At 34.4% G+C, this 22,860-nt stretch overlaps 1 protein-coding gene across 2 annotated transcripts in view; it reads left to right on the plus strand.

Annotated features, from left to right (window-relative positions):
• Tsen54 (tRNA splicing endonuclease subunit 54) overlaps window positions 1–21,378 on the plus strand; it is a 108,280-nt gene extending 86,902 nt beyond the window's left edge. For both annotated transcript variants that reach the window (XM_085818908.1, XM_085818909.1), the window contains 4 exons: window positions 8,049–10,171; window positions 15,515–15,584; window positions 15,866–15,976; window positions 21,130–21,378. In XM_085818908.1, coding sequence (XP_085675034.1) covers window positions 8,049–10,171; window positions 15,515–15,584; window positions 15,866–15,976; window positions 21,130–21,292 — 2,467 coding nt within the window. In that variant the 3' untranslated portion in view covers window positions 21,293–21,378. The remainder of the gene's footprint in view (window positions 1–8,048; window positions 10,172–15,514; window positions 15,585–15,865; window positions 15,977–21,129) is intronic.
• Window positions 21,379–22,860: the final 1,482 nt, after the last annotated feature.

Here is a 22,860-nt window from a genome sequence, read left to right on the forward strand (position 1 = left end):
AAGATCCCTGAGGATACCCTTTTTGTAATTCATGATCATATTTTCCTGAATCTAAAGTCACTTGGATATGACGATCTTGCAGATAACTTCGAATGAGGTAAATGATATCTACTGGACACTCCACGGTGACCAGAGCATCTATTATATCCGGCCACCACAGGGAGTCAAAAGCTCCTTGTATATCGCTGCTGATCAAAATCGAGTGCAAATGCTCGTTTCTATTCGATTGTAGTGACGAAATCAGGTTGTAGTTTGCATGCTCTGTAGAGCGCCCTTTTTGAAATCCATATTGTGATGGATGTAGTATACTATTTTTCTGTAAATAACATTGCAGATGCCCTAAAATTACCCTCTCCAAGAGCTTACCTAAAGCTGGTATTAAACAAATTGTTCGGTAGGATTGCGGTCTAGGTGGATCTTAGTGCTGTTTTAAGAAAAGTATGACTTCTGCTCTTTTTGATTCTTTCGGAATGTATCGGAGTTGCCAGCAGGTTTGGACATATGCGATGATCAAGTCCGGTGCAATATTGAACAACAGTCGAACAACAACATTATCTAGGCCGTCTGGTCCGGGAGCCTTCTTTAAATTTAGGTGATTAATAATGCGTTTTAATTCCAGAAAATTTGGTAGAGATTCTGGGAAAGAGAAAGAAGAAGCATGGTTATTAAATTTAAAACGTAACTCTCGCTGCATTGAATATCAGCATACCAGCAGGGTTTATATAGCTTTTGGCTGGTGTTTGAGAACATTCTGAGCTAAATCGGTAAGAATTCGTTTCAGAAGGTTCTCCATCCGTCCATGGCCTATTGCCAATTTTTGTCGTCAAATGGGCAATTTCTCTCCAAATGTGGCAACCCTAAAACTGCTTTGCGGGGAAGCTATCTCACCGCGCCTGTACATTTCGTAACAATATCAAAAACGCAAGAGCATTTTTCTCCGCTGATAACTAGTATGCTGAAAATATCCAAACATAATTTTTATCACCAAATTTAACCCCTTCATGATAAATGTATGAGTAAATTTTTTCAAAACTTTTTAGACAGAAATATAGTATTTATTGAATGTAGTAAAGATTAAGTTTTTATAAAAATTTAAATAATGATTTATAAGCATTTTTGCAAAGTGTACTCAAAAGTTTGGAATTCTACTCAAGTATTATACAAGGTGTGTTCGAAAAGTTTGGCCATTGGTTTCATAATTAAAAAACCGCGCCGGTAAGGATCTTGCACTCATGCAGACGCAGTAAGAGAAATGTCATCTAGAGTCATCTAACGGCCATTTTACGACAGATAAGAGGAAGCGCACGCTATGAGCAGTTTAACACATTCAGTGTGAGAAAGATTGTGAGTGTGACATGGAGCAACGCATAAAGTTTTGCTTCAAGTTAGGCAAAACAGCGACGGAGACACATGACATGTTAGTGAAAGTTTACGGTCAGGAAGCAGTGAGTAAAAAGTGTGTTTTTGAGTGATTTAAACGCTTTACAGATGGAAAGGAGGATTTCAAAGATAAGCCACGGTCGGGGCGCCCTACAACAAGCACAACTCCAGACAATGTGGAACCAGTTTGATGGATGCTTGCGGCAGATCGACGACTATCTTTAAGAATGATAGCTGGCGAATTGCAGATAAGCCTAGACAGTGTGAGTACCATTGTGCGCAAACGTTTGCATAAACATAAGATATGCGCCCGATTTGTACCGCACTCGCTCTCAGACGAGCAAAAGCAATACCGGATGGAAACCTCTGGAGATTTTATCGACATGTGTGACCGGAATCCGCAATTCTTGGAGACAATAATTACAGGGGATGAGTCGTGGTCAATACGATCCGGAGACCAAGCGGCAATCCATGGCATGGTGTTCAACGTCGTCACCCCCTCCCAAAAAAAGTTGTTTGTCACAATCTAAGATCAAGACATTGTTGATCGTCTTTATCGACAGTAAGGGTTTGATCCATCGTGAATTTGTACCTGCAGCTACAATTGTCAATGCGGAATACTATGAGGGGTTTTTGAAACGGCTGCTGCTACGCATACGCCGGATTCGGCCACAGTATCGGAATGGACAGTGGAATCTGCTCCATGACAATGCCCGGGCGCACACTGCGATCCATGTAACCCAATTCCATGACAGGCACCGGGTTCCAGTTTTGGATCACCCTCCATATTCTCCAGATCTGGCTCCCGCGGACTTCTTCCTGTTTCCCCACCTCAAAGGAGTTCTGAAAGGCCAACACTTTTCCGACATTACTAAGATCCAACAATGTGTGACAAAGGTGCTTCGAGCCATACCGAAAGAAGCGTTTGCAGACAGTTTCCAACAATTGTACACTCAATGTCAAAAGTGTATTGTTGCTAATGGTGAATACTTTGAAGGCCAGTAAAGCTTATTTTGCTTGTTTCTCTTGTTTCCTTTTTTTTTATGGTAAAATTCACCGAACTTTTCGAACACACCTTCTATGTTTTTATTATATGTTCAACTTGTTAATAAAATTTTAAATTAAAAAAATGTGTAACTAGAAATTTTGTTAATCTGATTCGTGTGATGCCATATTCATCCTACACCCCGAATCGAGAGAAGATTTTTTTTATCTTTTTCTAATGTTCCTTACTTTATAAGGTATTTCTTCCACTTCCTTAGCGTGCCTTCGTGGTGTAACGGTAGCACGCTGGGCCGTTATCCAGAGGTCCATGGTTCGATTCCCGGTGCAGGCGGTTGCATATTTTTCATCTTTTCTGCTTCCAATTAACCTAATGACTCTACAAGTAGCGCCTAAACTAAAAGGGTTGTGGATGATGATTCTCCACACCCAGGATTTGGCGACTAGGTCCCCTAAAACCCTAGTCTTTAAAAAGGGGAGTATATTAGGTATTTCTCTCACTTCCCTAGCATGCCTTCGTTGTGTAAGGGTAGCTCACTGGGCCGGTATCCAGAGGTCCGTGGTTCGATTCCCGGTGAAGGCGGTTGCATATTTTTCATCTTTTCTGCTTCCAATTAACCTAATGACTCTACAACTTTCTGGCCAGTATTGAGTAAGTTTTGATTAAACATGTTGAAATTCAGTTTTAATAAATTAAGACTATTACAATAAATTTCTGACTTTAATTAAAAACTTTTTAAAAAATTCTAAATTAAAACTAATTTTATTTCAAAAACATTTTTAATTTTTTACAATCCTTAATAATTTGCAACCATTTTTTCACATTACATTACAGTTAGCATTTTTACAATTTTTTACACATTTTACATTACTAAAAGTTTACAGAATAGGTTTTTAAAATAATAGACAAATAGCAGCTTAGCACTCAACTTTGCCTTATATTAGCACCCTCTATTTAAAAAATTAGAAGAAACACATTACTTAGTTTGACATGCTGCTGAACTCTCTAAATACAAATATAGTTGGTAAGTTAAATTAAGACTTTTTATTTGCCTTTTTAGTATTATGTATGTATTTTTTATAAATAGTATCTAGTTTCTTTTGATTTATTTGCATAATTTGTGCCGGGGAACTTTTTTGTAGGTAAGAGTATCTAAATTACTTCTATACTATTTTTCGATATACTAAATTACTTCTATACTATACTAAATTACTTCTATACTATTTACGATTTCTAAAAAATTTGGTTTTATACTTTTAATTGACTTTAATATCTTTACTTGCTAATTTCTCTAAATTCCACTTATTTAAATTTCTTTTTAGTAATTCACAACATTAGGTTTTACTTTTGGTTTTGAATTTTCCTTTTACCCTTGCCTACATGGATGACAAAACACGAATTGAATAATTGAAGAGTTAGGTTTGGAGGCAACTTCCTCTTGATAAGTCTGTCTCCTGCCTGCTCAACTTATGCATTTTTATAAATTTTTAGGTTTAAAAAATTTATTGGAATTATATATTATACATTTATTATATATTCATAAATTTTGATAATTGTACTTGATTTACATATGCTCTCAGAATTTAAATGATATTGTAGATTAGTTCACAGCAATAATTAATCATTTATTTGTAATTCAATTTCATTTAAAATTTAATTAACTTAAAATTTGCTTTTTACAAATAAAGAATGTTTTTTAAAATTCATGTATATATATACACATAAGCACAGAGGGATATGAAATATCTTAAGCATATATTATAGCTTTTATTTTTATTATTAAAATGTTATAATAAAAATTTGAAACAAACCAAAGAAAAGTTTAAAAAAAATGGTTCTGTACCAGAACCATAATATATGGTATTGGAGTAAGGTAACGAGATTTTCTGGAGGGCAAAGCGGGACGCAGGGATCCAAATTTGGATGGTGTGGGAGAGGGCAGAAGCCCTCTGTAGGAAAAAATATGGAGAGCAAAATTTTTAGTGAAGTCACATTGTCCTGTAAAGAATTACCCATCATTTGCGAATTAGGGTGTGTGTTAAACAGACTCTACTATTGAAAGAAAAAGTAGAATTTATCCATATCTCAGACAATCAATTATTAAATCAACAATCGAGGACTTTGGGATCTGGACTGAGACAAATCAGATGCACTTTTAGTAGTAAGAGTAAAAGCAAACAAATTATTTTAAAAAAAAAGCAGTTGGAAAATAAAAGTTTGTAACTTCCTACCTACCTTTACCTTACTGCTTAAATGTGTCCATCCAGCACATGACGCCGCCAATGTATTAATTCGATGCGGATGATGGGCCTTCATGATCAGCCACTGACCTAGAAGGATCATCCTGTGTAGGTGCTCCATAGACATATTTCATTAACGAATGAATGCTTCTAAGAAGTTTAGGCTCTTGTAGAAGTCTTTCATAAACTTCATCACAGGAACTGTCAAACTCGAAATTGAACTTCACCCTTAACATTGCTTGTAGTTTTTCCAGTTTTAACTGCATTTTTTCAGTTGTCCATATGATATTAATAGACGAGAAAACTCTTTCGCTGGCGGCGTTTGTCCCTGGAAGACACAACAAAAACTCTACAGTTTTCTGCATTTGTGTATATAGTATGTTTTTATCTTTGAAATGACGAACATTTTCAGCCCTTCGGCAGTCGAGACTAGTTTTCTGACAATTCCAATCTGCAATCTTTTGTAGTGAAGTAAATCATCGATGTCAACTTTCAGAATCTTCCACCCAAAAAGTTGCACGTTCTTTGTACTTTTTCCCATGATGGTGGCTCCTTTAATGCAATGTAACTGAATGCATTTAGATCTTCAAATTGATCAACCCTATCTTTCAGATATCCAGCACAGTTGTCGTAAAAATTTACAATGGTTCTTATAATGTCATTTTTTCTCGCCAATCCTTCCACTTCTAATTGGGTAATCAGCATACGTACTTCATTTGGCAAAATGTTTTTTGCGCTTCTCTCAGTGCACATATGTATTAAATCATCCAGTTCAGAAGATACTTCCAATGCTGTTACAGTATGTGCTTCTATGTGAAGAATTGCCTCTTGAAACACTGCAGCGATATTATGTATAAAATAGAGCCACAGTTCAGCACAGGGATTCTCAAAAAAGATTAGGGTGAGCGAAAAATTTGATGAGCGATTCTCAAAAAAGATTAGATGCGGATTAGGGTGAGGCACTTCCCTTCTGACAAAAAAAAAAAAAAAAAAAACACGATTTTAGTGCAGGAAACAATTTTAAAACTCTCTCTACTGCAGGCATCAGTGATAACCATCTAGTTTTCCCATATCCTAAAATATGCTGGTACTCTACACAGGCAAAGTCGCAAAATTCTTTGAATGACTCAAACGAACAGTATAGAAATAGCAATAATAATAAATTTTTATAAGAACTGCTTCCATATCAATTTGCAAGCAATCTCCTGCTGTTTGGATTGTGTTGTGGACGATATGAGCAGCACAACCAGCCGCTAGCAGTTTCGTCTCAAGGGCATCTTGTAATATTGCAAAAACGTTATTTCTACCTCTTCTTTTTAATCCCCGAAATTCGTGTTAGCGTTGTCTGTGCAGAAGCCAACAACCTTTATTGTTAGACCATGCCGTTGTAATGCATTTACAAGCAAATTGCAATATGTCTATGCTGTTCTCCAGAAAGAGATTGCATGTCCAGGATTTTAACTTTCACACCTGACAGTGGCACAGAATATCTCACTTTCACAGGAAATAGCTTGACATCCTTATGGTTCGACGCGAATGTAGACACTGTCACAAATTCGCGACATTTAATTTTCCCTTGACTTGGTTCGTTACATATGGACAAATTACACTCACGACGATAGCTTCACAATTTGTTCGTGCACAAGTGAATTTTGTATTAAAACACTATTGTATTAATTTGGAAGTACAGTCCATCGACCTAAAGCTGTGGTTGTGATAAATCGTGTGATACGCAAAGTTATCTTCTGTAGCAGTCAAACGAACTTCCTTTTCACCTAACTCTTCTTGAAAAATAGTTCGTAATTGTACCTGACAATGCCGACAATTTCAAGGCGTTTTTGTGGTGATCCATATTCAAATGCTTCATTATATCTCCATGCCCACTATGAACGACGGAGAAATATGATCCACATTTGTCGCACCTCACGTTACTATCGGTGTTGCTTCTAACCCTCTTTATGAATGGAAACTCGCCTTGTAATTCCTCACATTGAATTTCGACTTTCGTTTTGGCATGACTGATGCTTCATGGAGATTCGGGTAATGTCACTCACATGAGGAAAAAAATAAATAACCACTGAAACACAACAATCGTGCACACAAACCACCTTAGTCAAAGAACATCTATGTAAAAAAGAAAAGGTTCTATAGAACATGATGTAAATCAGTTTGCTATTATGACACTGGAGCGGAAGGAAAATTTGCCAAGGAATTTGGGGATGGAACCTGGTGGCGAGAATTTTCCCATCCGCGATGTGTACAGCTAATTGAGGAACATGGTGTTAAGAAGAAACATTCTTTTACAAAATGTTTCTTTGACTTTTCGTAATAATTTAAACTCGGATTTTCGCACTTTTTTTTTTTTTTTTTTGTGTGTGTGTGTGTGTGTGTGTGCTCAAAATAACTAATTCATTAATTAATTTACTTGCGCGAAAAAATATTTTCTTTTCCTTTAAAGTTTAAAGAAATTTAAAACTATATTCATTATATGGACTGATAAACGTGGCCTTAGCTACCAATGCAGTCGCTGCCTGCTTTGAGTGATGGCATCATAGCTTTATGGGAAGCAAGCATCAGCGAGGTGTCACCAATGCACCGTGGTGCCCAATTCAAGTTAATTTTCCTTGTTCCACTTGTATGGTGCGATTATCTCGCGAGAAAACACTATGTGTTCCGGCTCTCTGATGTAATATCGATGCGAAACACGGCGATGGAAGCTCTGAACTAATGAGCCCTGGCTGGGCGTAGAGGCGAAGGTAGACAAGAGATCGTGACCATTGTCATGCAAGAAGCAGCAGTTCTGTTGCATTTCATTTGATTGGTCCACGAAGCCTGCAGGTAGGTGTGCTCTGTCATGTGATGAGAAGTCATCTGAGTCACCTACTATTAGTCAAGTTAATTGACATTAAGAGTCACTTTTGCAGAAAAGCAGGACAAACAGGCATCCCACCGGGACAAGCGAGGGACCACGGGACATGAAGTCTGAAAACTGTCCCGCCTAAATCGGGACGTCTGGTGACCTTACATTGGAGACATCTTTTAATAATTACAATAATGTTAAGATGACTGTTGTTTTTACCATGAGAAAGTCTTGAAAAATGCTGTATATCATTCTCTGAGTACATTTAATTCTATGTGCTTATGCAGCGTCTTGATCAAAGATCAGTTTTTATGTTTATATAGCATTTGTGCCCATAGAAGCAAAAAATCTTCTTAGGAGGTTTTTAAAATGTGTGTGACCTCAGAATATAGAAAAGTTTTAAATTAAGTGCTGTGCTCATTTCCTGCTCATAGTTTGGGATCATTTGTATGTTATTTAATCATTTAAAATTATTTAAGTAAACTGCTTATAACTGATGTATTAATCACTGTTTTCACTGTGCTTAGCTACGTTTATATTTTTCTAAAGTAGGTTTTTTTTATAGGTTAGGTGTTACAATATATGAAAAAAGAATGAATTTAGACAAACTAAAACTAAAGAAACGTAAGTCAAGTGCTAAGTTACCTGAGGAACCAGAAGAGAAAAGATTAACTTTTACTGGTGCCCTAGTTGATAATGCAGAAACAAATAAAATATCACATGTTCCAGAACAACTTGAAGACAGCACTGTATCAAGTGATTGCCAGTTTGTGAAAGCAAATGATGAAGCAGTTTCTTCTCCAATCTCTGAGAACAGAGTCAGTATAAACAATGTTGAATCAAATCAAGGAATTTCTGCTGTAGCAGATGACGCTACAGAACCTAGTACCAAGATCAATTTAAATGTTTCAACTACATCTGAAACTTCTGTAGTGCATGATATTGGTGAGTCCATTTCAAATGATTCTGCAAAGGAATGCCCAAGTCCTTTAAATTTTGAAGAACGATCATGTTCGGTGAATATTGATGTAACAAACTCTGCTAATTCAAAATTGAATATTGATACTGCTGAATTATCTTCCCAAAATACAGAAATTTCATGTGAAGCTGTAGAAAAATCAGTTGATAATCACCTTGCTCCGGCTGATATTTCTATAGACAATTCTGCCATGTTACAAGATTTTCAAAATGGTACAGAAAGCAGCACTAGCATTGAAATTCAGGGAGGAGATGATTACACAGATGATAGCTCTGAGGCTTCTAGTTCTCTTGAAAGTGTTGAAAGTGATCTAGATTCTAGAGATCCTGAAACTAGGGAGCATATTCCTATAAGTGAAAAAGGGGACGATGATGTGACACTGATTGAGGTTAAGAAAAAAGAGACAAAACCACTAGCAGTAATAGACTTATTATCAGATGATGATGAAGATGAAACAACTGCTGCTGATGAAAATGAGGAAAGTGATGATGATATCCAAATCGTCAAGGTATGTTCTGGTTCATCTGCCTCTATTCCAACATCTTCAAATAGAGAGAGGAAATTTTATGCATTCAAACAAGAAAGGAAACCTCTACCTGAAAGCCAAAGCAGTAAGCTTTCACCATGCCGAATAACACTTCAATATCCAGATTATTATAAAAAAGATGTAGTTTGTGTTCCACGCCCACCTCCACATTGCCTTCCTTTTCGTGTTCTTCCTGCTAAAGAAGCTTATGTTTTAAATCTGAGAAAAGAATGTACTCAACAGTCAGGAGGTAGACTCTGGAACAGCTATAGAGATCTACAAGAATATCAGCGTTCTAGACGCCAAAATAGAAATTCGGCACAAATACATGAAAATAGGCGATTTGGAAATTGGCAAAATCGTAGTCCTCCCAGGGAACACAAATGGGAGCTTAATCATATAGGTCAGTCTAATTCTCCAGATCGATTTAGAACTTCTCGAGATTTCAGTTACGGACGTCAGAGGAATCCAGAGTTTAATTCATTTGGATCAGGTAGAAATAACCACCATGATCATTCTCCATATCCTACCAATAATTCTGGCAATTCATTAATATCTCCTAGACCTCATGATATAAATTTAAGAATGCAGCACAGCCAGTTTTTTCAGTCTATGCTGGCTAACAATAATGCTCTTGTAAATAACTTTCCTCCCCGTTTGCAAAATCTGTCATCGCTGGACACTGCTGATTTTATGTCTGAATTGCAAAGAACTGTGTATAATGCTGCAACAAATTTGGTATCTTCCATGTTGAGTGAAAGTCATAATCAAAGCAGCTTGCCCGAATATGGTACTTATCGTCAAGAGAGGCGGAATTTTTATTATGACCAGAATCCTCCAAATGCTCTGAATCGATTATCATCATCATTTGTTCAGGAAGGACTCATACATCGTGGGAATGAAGTGCAGAATTGGCCTTCTTCCATACAAAATAATAGACGTTTTTTCAGGGATAATGGTCCACGAAACTATTCTCATAGAGGCAGGCCATTTCCATGTCTTTATCGTAGCTTTAGCAATAAAAGTTCATGGAATGACATAAAGGCAGCAGTAGATGGGCAGAATGGAGGAACTGATGAAGGCAATAGTAATGATATTGAAGAAGTACCCATTTATGAAAACGAAGTACTCTGGTGTAGAAACATTTGTCCTCTTGTTAGAGCAGGTTCAAAATACACTGCATGTAAGTTATTTCATTATTGTTATGCATAATTATGCTAGAAAAATGTCTTATATTTTGTATTATTTTTATTTCTATTCTCTTGTTTTATTTTTGGGTGATGATAAGAAAATTGCTTTAGAATTGAAATTTGAATATGTTGCAACTGAGTATATTTCCACATATTGCTGAAAAGATGTAGTTTGATTAATCTTCTAACTATTTAACATTTATCTTGATTTGAAATGTGTTGCCCCCAAATAAAATAATACATATGGTTAATGAATATTTTTGTCATTTTACAGCAGAAGTAATAAAAAAAGAATTTAGGAATTAGGGAGAAAAAATTCTCTGTTATTTTTGGAATAGAATTTATTAAACTTTCTGATTAGGGAAGAAGGCGGCAGTGATATTTGAAATTAAGCATTTCTAGAAATTTGATTAGCATTCATTTATACACCGAAGAGCCATTAAAGTATGACCACCCTGTTAATAATGTGTAAGACCACCTGTAGCTCTCGAAGCTGCCTGCACTCGGTGTGACGTTGACTCCACGAGGAGCTGAGGTATCCGGTACCAAGTGTTCACCTACTGGTCCTGCAATTCCCACACATTGCGAGGGATGGCTAAACGGCATGGCAATACGAATTTGATTTTCCAGGTGGGACCACAAATGCTTTATTAGATTAATGTCAGATGAGTTTGGAGGCCAAGACCTGACTTGAAAGTCACTGGAATGTTCCTCGAACCACTCCCTGATGATTTGACCTTTATGACATAGTACATTATCCCCTGCCTGAAATACTGTTGTCATTAATAGGTGAACCTGGTCTGCAATGATGTTCACATAGCGCACATATGTCAGCAATTCTTGTATGAGGATTATGGGTCGTAATGTGTTCCATGAAAACATTGGCCACACCATAATACCCCGCCACCGGCTTGTCTCTGTCCATCTGGGAACCAGGGTTTCATTTCGAAATTAGAGTATTAGTACATGCCCATCGATGTTATGGATTAGGAAGTGTGATTCGTTGGACCATGCAACTTTCTTCCATTCTTCTAATGTCCAATTCTGATGTTTCTTGGCCCATTGCAGACGCAGCTGGCGATGATGTGCCGTCAGTGCAGCGGCATGCTTCAGCTTCCAACTGCATAGGCTCATATGCAGCAATGTGCATTGCACAGTGTTTTGAAAAACACTTCTGGGTCGCTACTGTTGTAGCTGGTGGTAATTTCGGACTGTTGTAGCTCTTCAGTCACGCTGAACAGTGTGTAGCAACCTCCGTTCTCCTCTGGAATCAGTGTGTCATTGAAGACACACTGCTGGGCCGGCTACTTGTCGTTTCACCATCCATACATATTTAATAAATTTTGTCTTCTTCCTTGTATATAATTAATAAACTTTCTGCTTTTATAATTAATAAACGTATTTTTCATATTACGCACATCAGAAACTAGTTTTTTCTAATTTTCATTGATTTTAAATGATTGTCTGTATGAAATCTATTCATCTTACTCACATTTATAACTAATAAACATATTTGACGCATCAGAAGATACAGTCATTTTGTCGCTTTTCATCGATTTTACGACTTAAAGAAAATGTGAAGTTTCTAATACAAACATTCCATTCCACCAAATTATAAACAGGCACCAGTTTTAACCTTTGTTTTCCATTTTTTTAAGATAATTACATGTGCATGTGCTCAGAACAACTACATGTGAGCAGCCCACTAAATCAAATTTGCTTCTAATATTGATGTTCCAGCCGCCGAACCATAACAATTTGACTGTTATCGAATTTGATAAATCTTCTGCTTCTCTTATTATGTCTCTAATCATGCTATCTTTGGAAAGACAATGCATAGCTGCTTTGTATACTCCAACATCAGCCGCGCACGTGCAGTGGTTTTGTTCTTGGGTGAGCGCATTGCTATAGATCGGTGATTGCCAAACCATCGATTGCGAGCTGCTAGTAGCTGGTGGGGAGATTTTTGGTAGATCGCGTAAATGCTTCAGTTGGCTAACTTTGATTTCTTCAGTGACCTGACACATACAACAACTGCTTGTTTCTCCAGCATATCTGCAATTGTTAGCTTCATCTCATAGTTGATTGCATACACGTGAGGTTGTGCACGTTATGTTTTTTGTGTGTATATTAGACATTTACAGACTTAGTTTGATTTACTCATTGGTACCAAGCTTTGTTGGTTTGTGGTAACAGTGGCGTTTTCAAGCAAAATGTAAAATCTTATCGCTTTCATTCAGAATGGGAAATCGGTTACTTCTTTACCCAGGTATAGAACAAATGTGTATGTTAACTATGCTGTGCAAGTATTCGTAAGAAAGTAATGAATTCAGGAAACACTTCCAAGATTTCAATTGTTTGTCAAATTGCCTTTTATAAAGATTAATGCTGAAGACTTCTCTGCTTGTGTTATGGAGCATATTGAGTTTTAAGAAGATAATTCTGCAGTGGATTTGGAACTGATTGATTTTCAAGATGATGTATCTGTAAACTCGCTTTCTTAAAGCTTTGAATATATATATGGCCTCTTCTTCCTAAAGAAAAATACCCAATTTTAATCCAGGTTTCTCTCAGAGTGGAGGCAATATTTTTGTCTACATTATCCGTGCGAGATTTCTTTTTTGAGTATGAAATGTATTAAAAATAAGTACAGAAACAAACTCACTGATGAACACTTTGGACAACTGTATTCGAATGGCAGCCACTACCTACTCTCCCAACACTAAAAGCTTATTGATGACAAAAAAATAAAAAAAGAGTTCCACCCTTCTCAGTAAATTTAATAAGTCCAGTAAAAAATCTGTCATTACGTTTGCTATTTATTAGTAACTAGACTTCAATTTCTTTCTTATGTACAATTAAGTTTCAGTTTCTTTTTAAGATGTCCAGTTTAATTAAAATTGATTTTATATTTACTAGAAATGTAAGTTTATAGGCAGCAAACAAATGTAAGATTTTTTTTTCAAATTGGTTCTTTTGGTTGGTAGTTCACAGTAGGATTTAAAAATTGTACTCAGACATTTCATAAGTTTGGCGAATACTGTTATAGATGGAGGGTGGTCATAATGTAACGGCTGTTCTGTGTATATTTTGTCTCTAATATAAAATCCAGTTATTTTTAATTCTCCTTAACTGGCTAAAAAGAATGTTTCTGAAAAAAAAAAAAAAAAAAAAAAGTAAGGGTTTTCCCCACCTTCACCCCCCAAATTATTATTTCTAAAGAACACATTCTTAATATAAATTACTCAGTAATAAATACAATCTGCCTACTCATTCTTGATAACATTTGAGTCTTTTCTATGTCTACGTAACAATTAATTTTGATGAAAGAATAAGAGCAAGAGGCATTATGTTGTCATATGGGTAGTGAGAGAGAGAATTTGATGTGCTCTAGATAAAAACCCAATTCAGATTAATTTAGGGCCAGTTTAGCTTCATTTCTATTCATTAAGTTTAAATTTGAAATTATTATTGGTTGGAGTATTATGTATGTGTCTGCATCATTGGCATTATATAAGTATCATGTGAGGAAGATTAATTTTGAAATGATGCAGTTTAGAGAGATTTATTATTAACATTCACAATTTTTAGGATTAAAAGAAGAAATAACCAGATTAAAAAAATGAGAATTGAGAAATTATTGCAAAATAAAGTTACTATTTTGGTTAATATATTTTTTATCTTATGATATATATGCATATACTTATATGCGCGTACCTTTAGCCTTACATACCTTATTGCAAACTGCCTGTGTAAGTAAGTACGTGGACAGTTTGCAGTAAAGTATTGACTTGTATCCAGAGTGAAGGAAATCAGGTTCCCTGCCCCCTTAACAATCCCGACAAACTAATTTTCAGTACTGTGCTCTTGTTGTTGCTTTAGAGTTTGCATGTAGAGGGTATATGAATTTTTACAACAGTTTAAGTTATCTGTTAATTTTTTGATCAAGTTGGCAAATTTGATGACATACTTTTATTTTTAGAAGTGAAAATTTTAGATTTTGATTATTGTTATTAAACTACATTTAAATCTTATCTATGAGCTATGTTTATGAGTGTCAGTTGACTGTATTTGTATTTGTTATCCAGTTCATTCTTTTTTGCTTACCCACTTGTGCACTACAACCAAATTAATGAAAACTTCAGACCTATTAAATGCATGTAAAGGTTTCTAATATTATTTGTAGCATATTTCTATAGTTATAAATATAAATTGTTGCTTTTTGATTAGCACTCTATAAAAGGTTTAAAGTTAAGATTATCTAAAATGCCTTTTTTAAAATCCTGATGCTGGGCTATCATTCTCAACACCAGGTTTATAAAAGATTTTCTGTGTTTCATTATAGACTTATTCTTGAAGAATATTGAATAATTGAGGCAACTAATAGTCAGTTCGCTAAATCTATATAAATGCTAGTATTCAGGTCTGTGCCTTATCCTGATGGTTGAGCTGGCTGAGTGCATGAAATTTATTATGGTTTTATTCATGTGTAAAACAAATATGGCCCAGTTTCCGTAGATAGTCCTCCATGAAAACATCCCTGATCATAGGAGACAGTCCTAGGGTGCTATGACTTAATTAAACAATTCCGTCTCATACATAGCAGTGAGTGTTGAATTTATGTTAAGAGAAACAAAACTATGTTGACACATAGTTTAAACAACATGATATTTTATGTTCTAGAGGAAAGAATTTTTGCCAGCCTAAGATTTTATATTTGCTGATGCCATCTCTAAACATTAAATGAAATGCCGTTTAAGAATTGATTGCTTAAAAAGAATATTCTTTAAACCAGGAACTAGAATTTTTTTTAATCATTTTTATTTTCCTGATTATTATTATTATTATTATTTGTTAAACATAGAAAATGCTGTGGTTCGCAAAACAAATATTTATTACTGAGATATGCAGAGTAATACGCAGAGTTACATGCAAGCAGAATAATACTAAGTACAAGCAATAGCACAGATAAATAAGTACAGGCAGAATAATACTAAGTACAAGCAATAGCACAGATAAATAAGTACAGGCAGAATAATACTAAGGCAAGCAGACTAACAGAATAATACTAAGCAGCGATAAGTGGTTACAAAGGTTATATATATAACTTTACAACAGATCATGGTTTAACAAATCATAAACAAGACACAATAACTAACCAATCAAAAGTAACATACAGAATGAAATTTAAGTTTCAGAATAACTCGGACCTGGCTGAAAGCTAATGAATGTTTCGGACTTGAGAGAAAGCTATACTTCCTTTTAACCAGTAAGAATGCGATTACAAATATCTCAACATTATTATTATTATTATTATTATTATTTCTTTTTTAAAGCTGAAGTCATGAAAATGCTGGGAGTGACCCAAATGGCCAAGATGCTTGATAAAGGAAACAAAAATGAAAAGTAATACTTTTTCAGTAATAAATTTTGTGTTATATATATATTTTTTTAAATCCCATATTCTGTGAATTAAATACTGAATCAAATTATTTTGCTTCACTGTAATCTTGAGTTTCATACTGCTGTTTCGTAAGAATATAACTTTATGTTTGCATAATGTAAATCAATAATAATTATTTCTGTTCTGTAAGATGTTATGATGTTGTTATTTTTTTTTATATTTATAAAGTTGTATTTTCTTTTTGATGCAAAATTTAATATTTAATTATTGCATTTTGTTTCAGATATTTTCCAGCTACTCCTTCTTTAGAAATTTCTTTTGATGTGTATTTACCTGGCACTAACTACAGAAAGACATGTCCAGAAATTCCGAAGTACAGAATTATTGTTGTCAAGTGAGTGTGTTTTTGTTTTCTGTATATAAAATATTAAAAACAGTCTATATAAATGTTAATAAGTTGTCTGTATATAAAATATGAAAAAGTTATCAGAGCTAATTGTTAAAACTTATTCTGTGTGTGCGTGTATATTGGGAAAAAATTGATACTTACACATTGCTCCTTCAGCTGGTTTTCAACAAATTCAAAGTTGTCTACTATTGAACCATGAAAGCTGTCTTTGTCATTCATGCAGAGTTCTGAAGGAATTTATTTCTTTTCATTTAATAACAACGTAATTCTATCAGTATTTGATCTGCATTATTTTTGCCCTTCATTAAAGGCTTCCATGAATTTCTACTGTTTAGTTAGACTCACCAGTTTTACTAAAAGCTTTGTTTAGAGTGATATGAGTACATACTTCCTTCAGGTAATAGTTCCAGTTATTATCAATTTACCAGCCATATTCAGTTGAGCATATCATGTGCTTTGAAAATAATCCGTTATTTGCTGTTCTGTAGAAAGCAGGTACCAAATTTTAATGCCTCCCCCCCAGAATACAAACAAAAATTATATATATAAGTGGGCAAGACACCAGAATTTTACTATTGGTCATACAGATATAGTGCTGCTCCAATAACTGTGCAGTTCCACACGAGATTTGAGAGACAACATCCATACACCATTGAGAGGGCTTCTAGCCTAAGGTAATCAAGTGCTTTCTCAGTAGGAAGGAAGAGGGAAAAAAACCTTTGGCCACTGCCAACCATTTTTTATAGCATACTCACATTTTACAGATACATTAATTAGATTGTTTTCTATTATATAAAAATACATCTTTTCATTTATTTGCTAAAGTTTGAAGTAAGTTTTGAATATATGGACTATAGTTTTGTAATTATAAACACAATAGTAACAATACTAAACATGTTACCAGTAAGTACAAATACCAGTTCACATCATGCCATACACAGTACATACTATCATACTGAATCATTATTACAGTAATATGCTAATATAGTAAAATCATGATCCAAGTTCAACGATTGTGCACAATTCAAATGCATTATTGGAATGATTCGAGTGCAGATCTTTCATATCATCAGATTTTCAGTGATAATGCTGTGCACTATCATCTTATCGATGCCAATTTCATCTGCGACCATGCAAACACTTAACTCCTTATCTTAATTCAGTACTTCATACACACGTTTCAGATTATGGTCGGTTTTTGATGTCGAAGGGCGTCCAGTGTGGGGCTCGTCCTCTACATGCTCTCGGCCATCTGCGAATTGTGCCAATTAAAAATTGCAGTTTTTGACATGCTTTCATCCTTGAACACTTGGTGAATCATGGCCAACAACTCTGTATTTGATTTCCTCAGTACAACACAAAATTTGATGGTGTATCGCTGTTCAGTTGTTCTTGCATTCTAAGCTTGCACCAAGTCACTCGACGGGTGTCCACTAAAAACATGATTTACCCTGAACGAATGTTCACTGGTAACAGGTGTTTGTTACATCTTGAAGGTCACACCCTCCAACATTCTGAAGACTGTAAAAGCCAGGGTGGTCCATGCCACCAAAGTTGGCAATTTCTTACGTTAGCAATAATAGTTCCTCGTGATATGAGGTCGGCCAGGTTGTCTTTCCCACGGCAATAATGGCAATTAATGCTTTCAGTTAGTTTCTGAATTTCATAATTTCTGTTCTTGATGAAAAGTTTAAATCTTTTGGGAGATCCTCAATTCCAAAAATTAGTTATTTGAGAATGGAAGGGAATTACTTGTAATTTGAACATTTTGTGATTTTATTGCTCAATCTGGCAGACCAAAGTGTGACCATGAATTCCAATCTAAGAAGTGTAAGTGATTTCAGAGTTGCAACTCTACTCTTCGAAGCAACAAAAATTGCTTGAAAATTTCCATTTTTCTAACCTATTCTCAGGTATACCACACATCCATAAGCTTTCAGACTAGCATCAGAAAAGCTACGGAGTTCTATTTGTTTCACATTTACATTTAATATTCCCTCTAAATAATAACGGGAAATCCTGAGGTGGTTCAGTTCTTTAATTTCCCCCCCCCCGGGCTTTCCATTTATAACTAAGGTGACAGTTCATTGTCCCAGTCAATTTTGGCAGACTAGATTTCCTGAATTAGATACTTTATTATTATGGTGAAAGGGCTATAAAATCTGACAGGATTAAAAATACAGCCCGTGGTTTGTAATAGAAAAGGTTTTGAGTTAATTGATGAGGATATAAAGTTTGTTAAGTTTTGAGTATCAAAATAAAAATATCATTATTCATATCCCAGTTAATTCCTAACACTTTGATCAGGACAACTTCAGGAGATTCTTGTATCGAAAATTCTTTGTGATGCCAAATGTCACTCTTCTTTTGAATTAGAATACCACTTATGTAGTGACATCCGAGCTTCGTTGAAAATGTTTCTAAACTTATTTTCAAGGCTTGTTCTAAATTTTGTTTACCACCAATAATATCATCAACGTACCGGCAGTTGTTTAAGAGTTCTCCTGTTTCATGATATATTTCCGAATATTTCTTAAGGTGATGCTTAATGGTAGCAGCAGAAAGGGACTAGATTTTACTTCGAACAAAATTCCTGTAAATCTAAAGGTTTTCAAATTATCATTGCTATCATCAGGATATCATCTTTCCAAAAAAAAAAACATGTAACATCCCTGTGTAATGTCAGCTGTAAAGACTATCGAATTTTGTCTAAATTTTATCAGTAAATCAAAAATATCAGGATATGAGTTTGGACCAGTATATAAACAGTCGTTTAAAGAAAGCATATTTGTTTTGTGGGCTGAAGCATCATAAACTGTTCGTAGTCTATCATTAGACTAGTTTATCATTAGTTCTAAGTCTATATGCTTGTTGCTCTGTCATTTCTGATGACTGCCGTATGAGGTCAATAAAATAGTGTCTTATCATTTCGATTTTCTTCCTGGACTGGTTCAATAATATGTTTTAACTCGTAATCCTTTAAAACTTATGTATATTGAACAAACAAACGGTTATCAATTTTAAATTTGTTACTTAATTTCTTAAATATTTCAAGTACTATATTACTATTATCTTCCATTAAATGTTTTGAGTTTGGTTTCCACGATAATCTTACTTGGTATCTGCCATTCTTTTACTTGATATCGGATTCGAAAAATTTCATAATTTCTAAATCAACAGTTTTGTTGTTTTGAATGTCACTTTCTAAATCTAAGTTTTCTACCTTCCAAAACTCTTGTAATTGATCTAATATCAAGTTTTCATTTATTATTACTTTCATAGTTAAAACACTAGATTCATTATTTACTTTACCCTGAAAACACCACCCAAATAAAGATTCTGTGGCTACTACACTTCTTGAAATTCTTTAAATTTTACCTGTAATTTTAGAATAGCAGAAATCTACCCCTATGAGAATATCAATCTTGTCACTTTGTCTACAACAGTCAGCTAATTGCAACTTATGTAAAACTTTATTTTCCTTAGCAAAGTTCAAATCTGGAGGGGAGATAATTGGTATTGGAGATATTTTCAGTTTCTAGAAGTACAAAACCTATACAAAGATTGGGATTGCTAACATTTTCTAGTTTTGCTTTAATAACATTAAAGGTTTTTTTTCTAATGCAGTTTTATCTCCAAATGAGTAAACAGAAGGTGATTCTTTTCTAACAATCGGAAGAATCATTTTACTAGATACATCTTTAGTTATAAAAGATTTCATTGAGCCATTATCAACAAGAATTTTGACATTTTCACATTTATCATTATTCTGAGTAAATGCAGAAGCAATTTTTAATAATATTTTATTACATCTACTTTCATCAGAATTATATGACAAAATAACAAAAATAACATTGGAATCCAATGTTTTCTTTTCAAGCTTATCACTATCTTTTTTCTGATGAAATGGCTTTCGAGTATTTATTACAGAAGCTACAGTTTACTTTTTGTTTGCAGTCTTTAATTCTATGCTTTCAACCCAACCTGGGGGGGGGGGGACCGCTTTGCTTTTTTAAAATCTTTTTTTTTTTTTTTTTCCCTTTTCCTCATTTAAAGTTTCGATGGTCAGTACGAGCATAGATTTCGCTCTATTAGCCATCTGTGAATGGTCATGATGAACACTTGTGTGCGGGTCGCACGTCTGATAGTTGATAGCAATAATTCAGGCTCTGTGACAGCTGATCTCACAATCACTCTCTCCTCCTGATCTGTTGTGGCCGTAGGTCTACTGCTTCCATCATGACGCTGAAATTTGTCATTGTCCACCTGTTCTTGCCAGCATCTTCTAATCGCTACATCATTTCGACTCATATGATGAGCGATTCTCCGATTTGCCCAACCTGCCTCTTTCAATCCAATTACCTCTTTCAAACAGTTGCTCATAATGAGCTCGAATCCTGCTTTCAAAGGAATTGGATAATTCCTTCGTGGTACGTCAATTTTTTTTTTTTTTTTTTTTTTTTGTTACAGAGTGTATATAATAGGAAATGAGCATATAGAAGCATGCAACTCATTTTGTTTTGAACTTCTGTCTATAAAATCAAGAATTCAGTTTATAATTACATTAAACATAGTTAATTAGGATTTTACCATCAAAAACAATATATTTTTGTATTTTTCCGATATGTCAAGATAACCCTACTTGATAATACTGATTTATACTGTGAGAATACCGTGTTGGAAATATCATTAAATAATTAAAACACTGCAAATGTGCATTATGTTACTGGCAGGTAGATGTATCAGCATTCAAATTCACATGTATCAGCATTAAAATTCTTGATAACTGAATGATTGTTAGCAGCCTTTGAATGTTTCTTCATAATTGGTGTGGTCTTTGGGAATAAAGGAATGCAGGTAGAGAAAATGTGTAAGATTATGAAAGACAGATTTTGACTAATGTTGATATACATATGAATTATGATTTTAGAATTAAGAACAAATAAAAAATACTTTGAAATAAGCTGTTAAGGGAAATATTAAGCAATGATTTTTTTTTTTTTTTAATTGACCCTTTTTAAAAGATTTGAAGATTGGCTCAAATCGTTTGAATATAGTGTTTGATTTGTTGATTTTTCATTAATAATTTGTTGTGTATCTTTTTTTTTTTTTTTTTTTTTCCCTGCTCCTACTTTCAGAGCAACGGACTCAATTCCAAAATACTCAGAACTCGTTTTACTGCAAAGAAAATGGAATGATAATGCCTCTCTACAAATAGCAGTTGTGGATAATGGTGACATAAATTTTTACTCTTTTAATAATATTTGTTTACCCAACATGGAATCCTCTGTACCTGTTTGAACCAGTGTAATCCTTGTACATACATTGTCATCAATATGTAACTCATAATGTATATATGCTCTTGTAAATATATTTACCAAAGGAAATCTTGTTTCTTTACTTATAACTTGCAAGCCATTAATATTGCATTTCATATACATAATATAATCTTACATCATTTAGAAAAATAAAATGTAGGAAATTCCAGTTTATAAATGATAAATGAACTATGTTTGAAACATTTAACAGCAGAACAGTTAGTGTTGTAAGGTGCTGTATACTATAAATGAACTAAGTCAGCATGTGCAATTACATTGTGATAACTTATATATATTATTTCCTTATGTGGAATTACCATCCATCAGAAACAAACATCTCGACATTAATACTTTTTGCATCTTTCTATGACTGCTGTTTGTGATTACAAATAATATAAAATGGAGATTCTGGTGTTTCTGTTACATAGCATGACTAATTATAAAAATAGTCTCTTTCTATCATTCTTCAAAAATCTTCATTTGTAATTTTCTGTATTAAGCATTTTCTTTCATTTTAAAAATGTAAAATTCAGCTTTTATACTTGATTAGTTGAAGATAAATTATTGCACAGAAGAGATTACATGATCATATTAGCAGTTCTGGACAAGGAAAATCCGTGAAGATAGAAAACATAATTCCATTTCAGAAAACTAATTTGGGTTTCAAAATAGCGATATTCAGTTTCAAAAACTGAAAAGTGATGCATGACGAAAATAGATATCATTAGACATTAGAAGTCGTGCTTACCATGCAGGCTTTTGCGCTGAGCATAAAACCAGTCACTCTGACCTAGCTGCTGACTGATTTGTCAGATGGATATAACATTCTTTGATAAAATTATTGTAAACTGTGGGGAAAAAAAAAAAAAAAAAAGATGTCCCATTTTACTGGGCCGATTGACAAATCCAAATTGCTTTTTCATGTCTCGAAAGCACGACTTAAGATATATATTAGATTTATATATAGCATCAGAAACCCCTGAGTTGTAGTGATTGTTGGAAGATCTTACAAAGGCTATTTGAACACTTCTGGAAGAGATGGAATAGTGAGTATCTAGGTTACAGCAGAGACCTAAGTGGTACAAGTTGCAACAATATCTGAAAGTTGGGGATATGATCCTCATTAAGAATGAGAATCTACCTCCACTACACTGGAAATTAGGTAGAATTTTTAAAGTGTGTCCTTGTCTGGATGACAGAGTTCAAGTGGTGAGTTTACGCACGTCCAATGGTGAAGTAAAGAGACCTATAGCAAAGCTATGTCCTTTGCCATTTAATTCATGATATTAGAGACTTCAATTTTTACTTTTCAGGTCTATTCAGTTTTGATAATTTACAGTTTATTTAAAACCACTTGAGACTTCAAGGCTGGGGGTATGTTTGTTGTAGTTATGCAAATTATATTTCTAGTCGTTGAGTTGAGTTGAGGAGCAGTGCAGATGCAAATTTATTAGGGTTTTTAAGTGTGTGTTTGGAGCTTCAGGGTTGCTGGGAATTACTGGAGTTCTAACGTTGCAGAGTTTCTTTGAGGTGCGCTTCTGAAGCTAGAGT

Source organism: Stegodyphus dumicola, chromosome 6 (assembly GCF_044657685.1).
Source record: "Stegodyphus dumicola isolate Sdum_Otavi_A_Nest chromosome 6, ASM4465768v1".
Lineage (NCBI taxonomy): Eukaryota > Metazoa > Arthropoda > Arachnida > Araneae > Eresidae > Stegodyphus > Stegodyphus dumicola.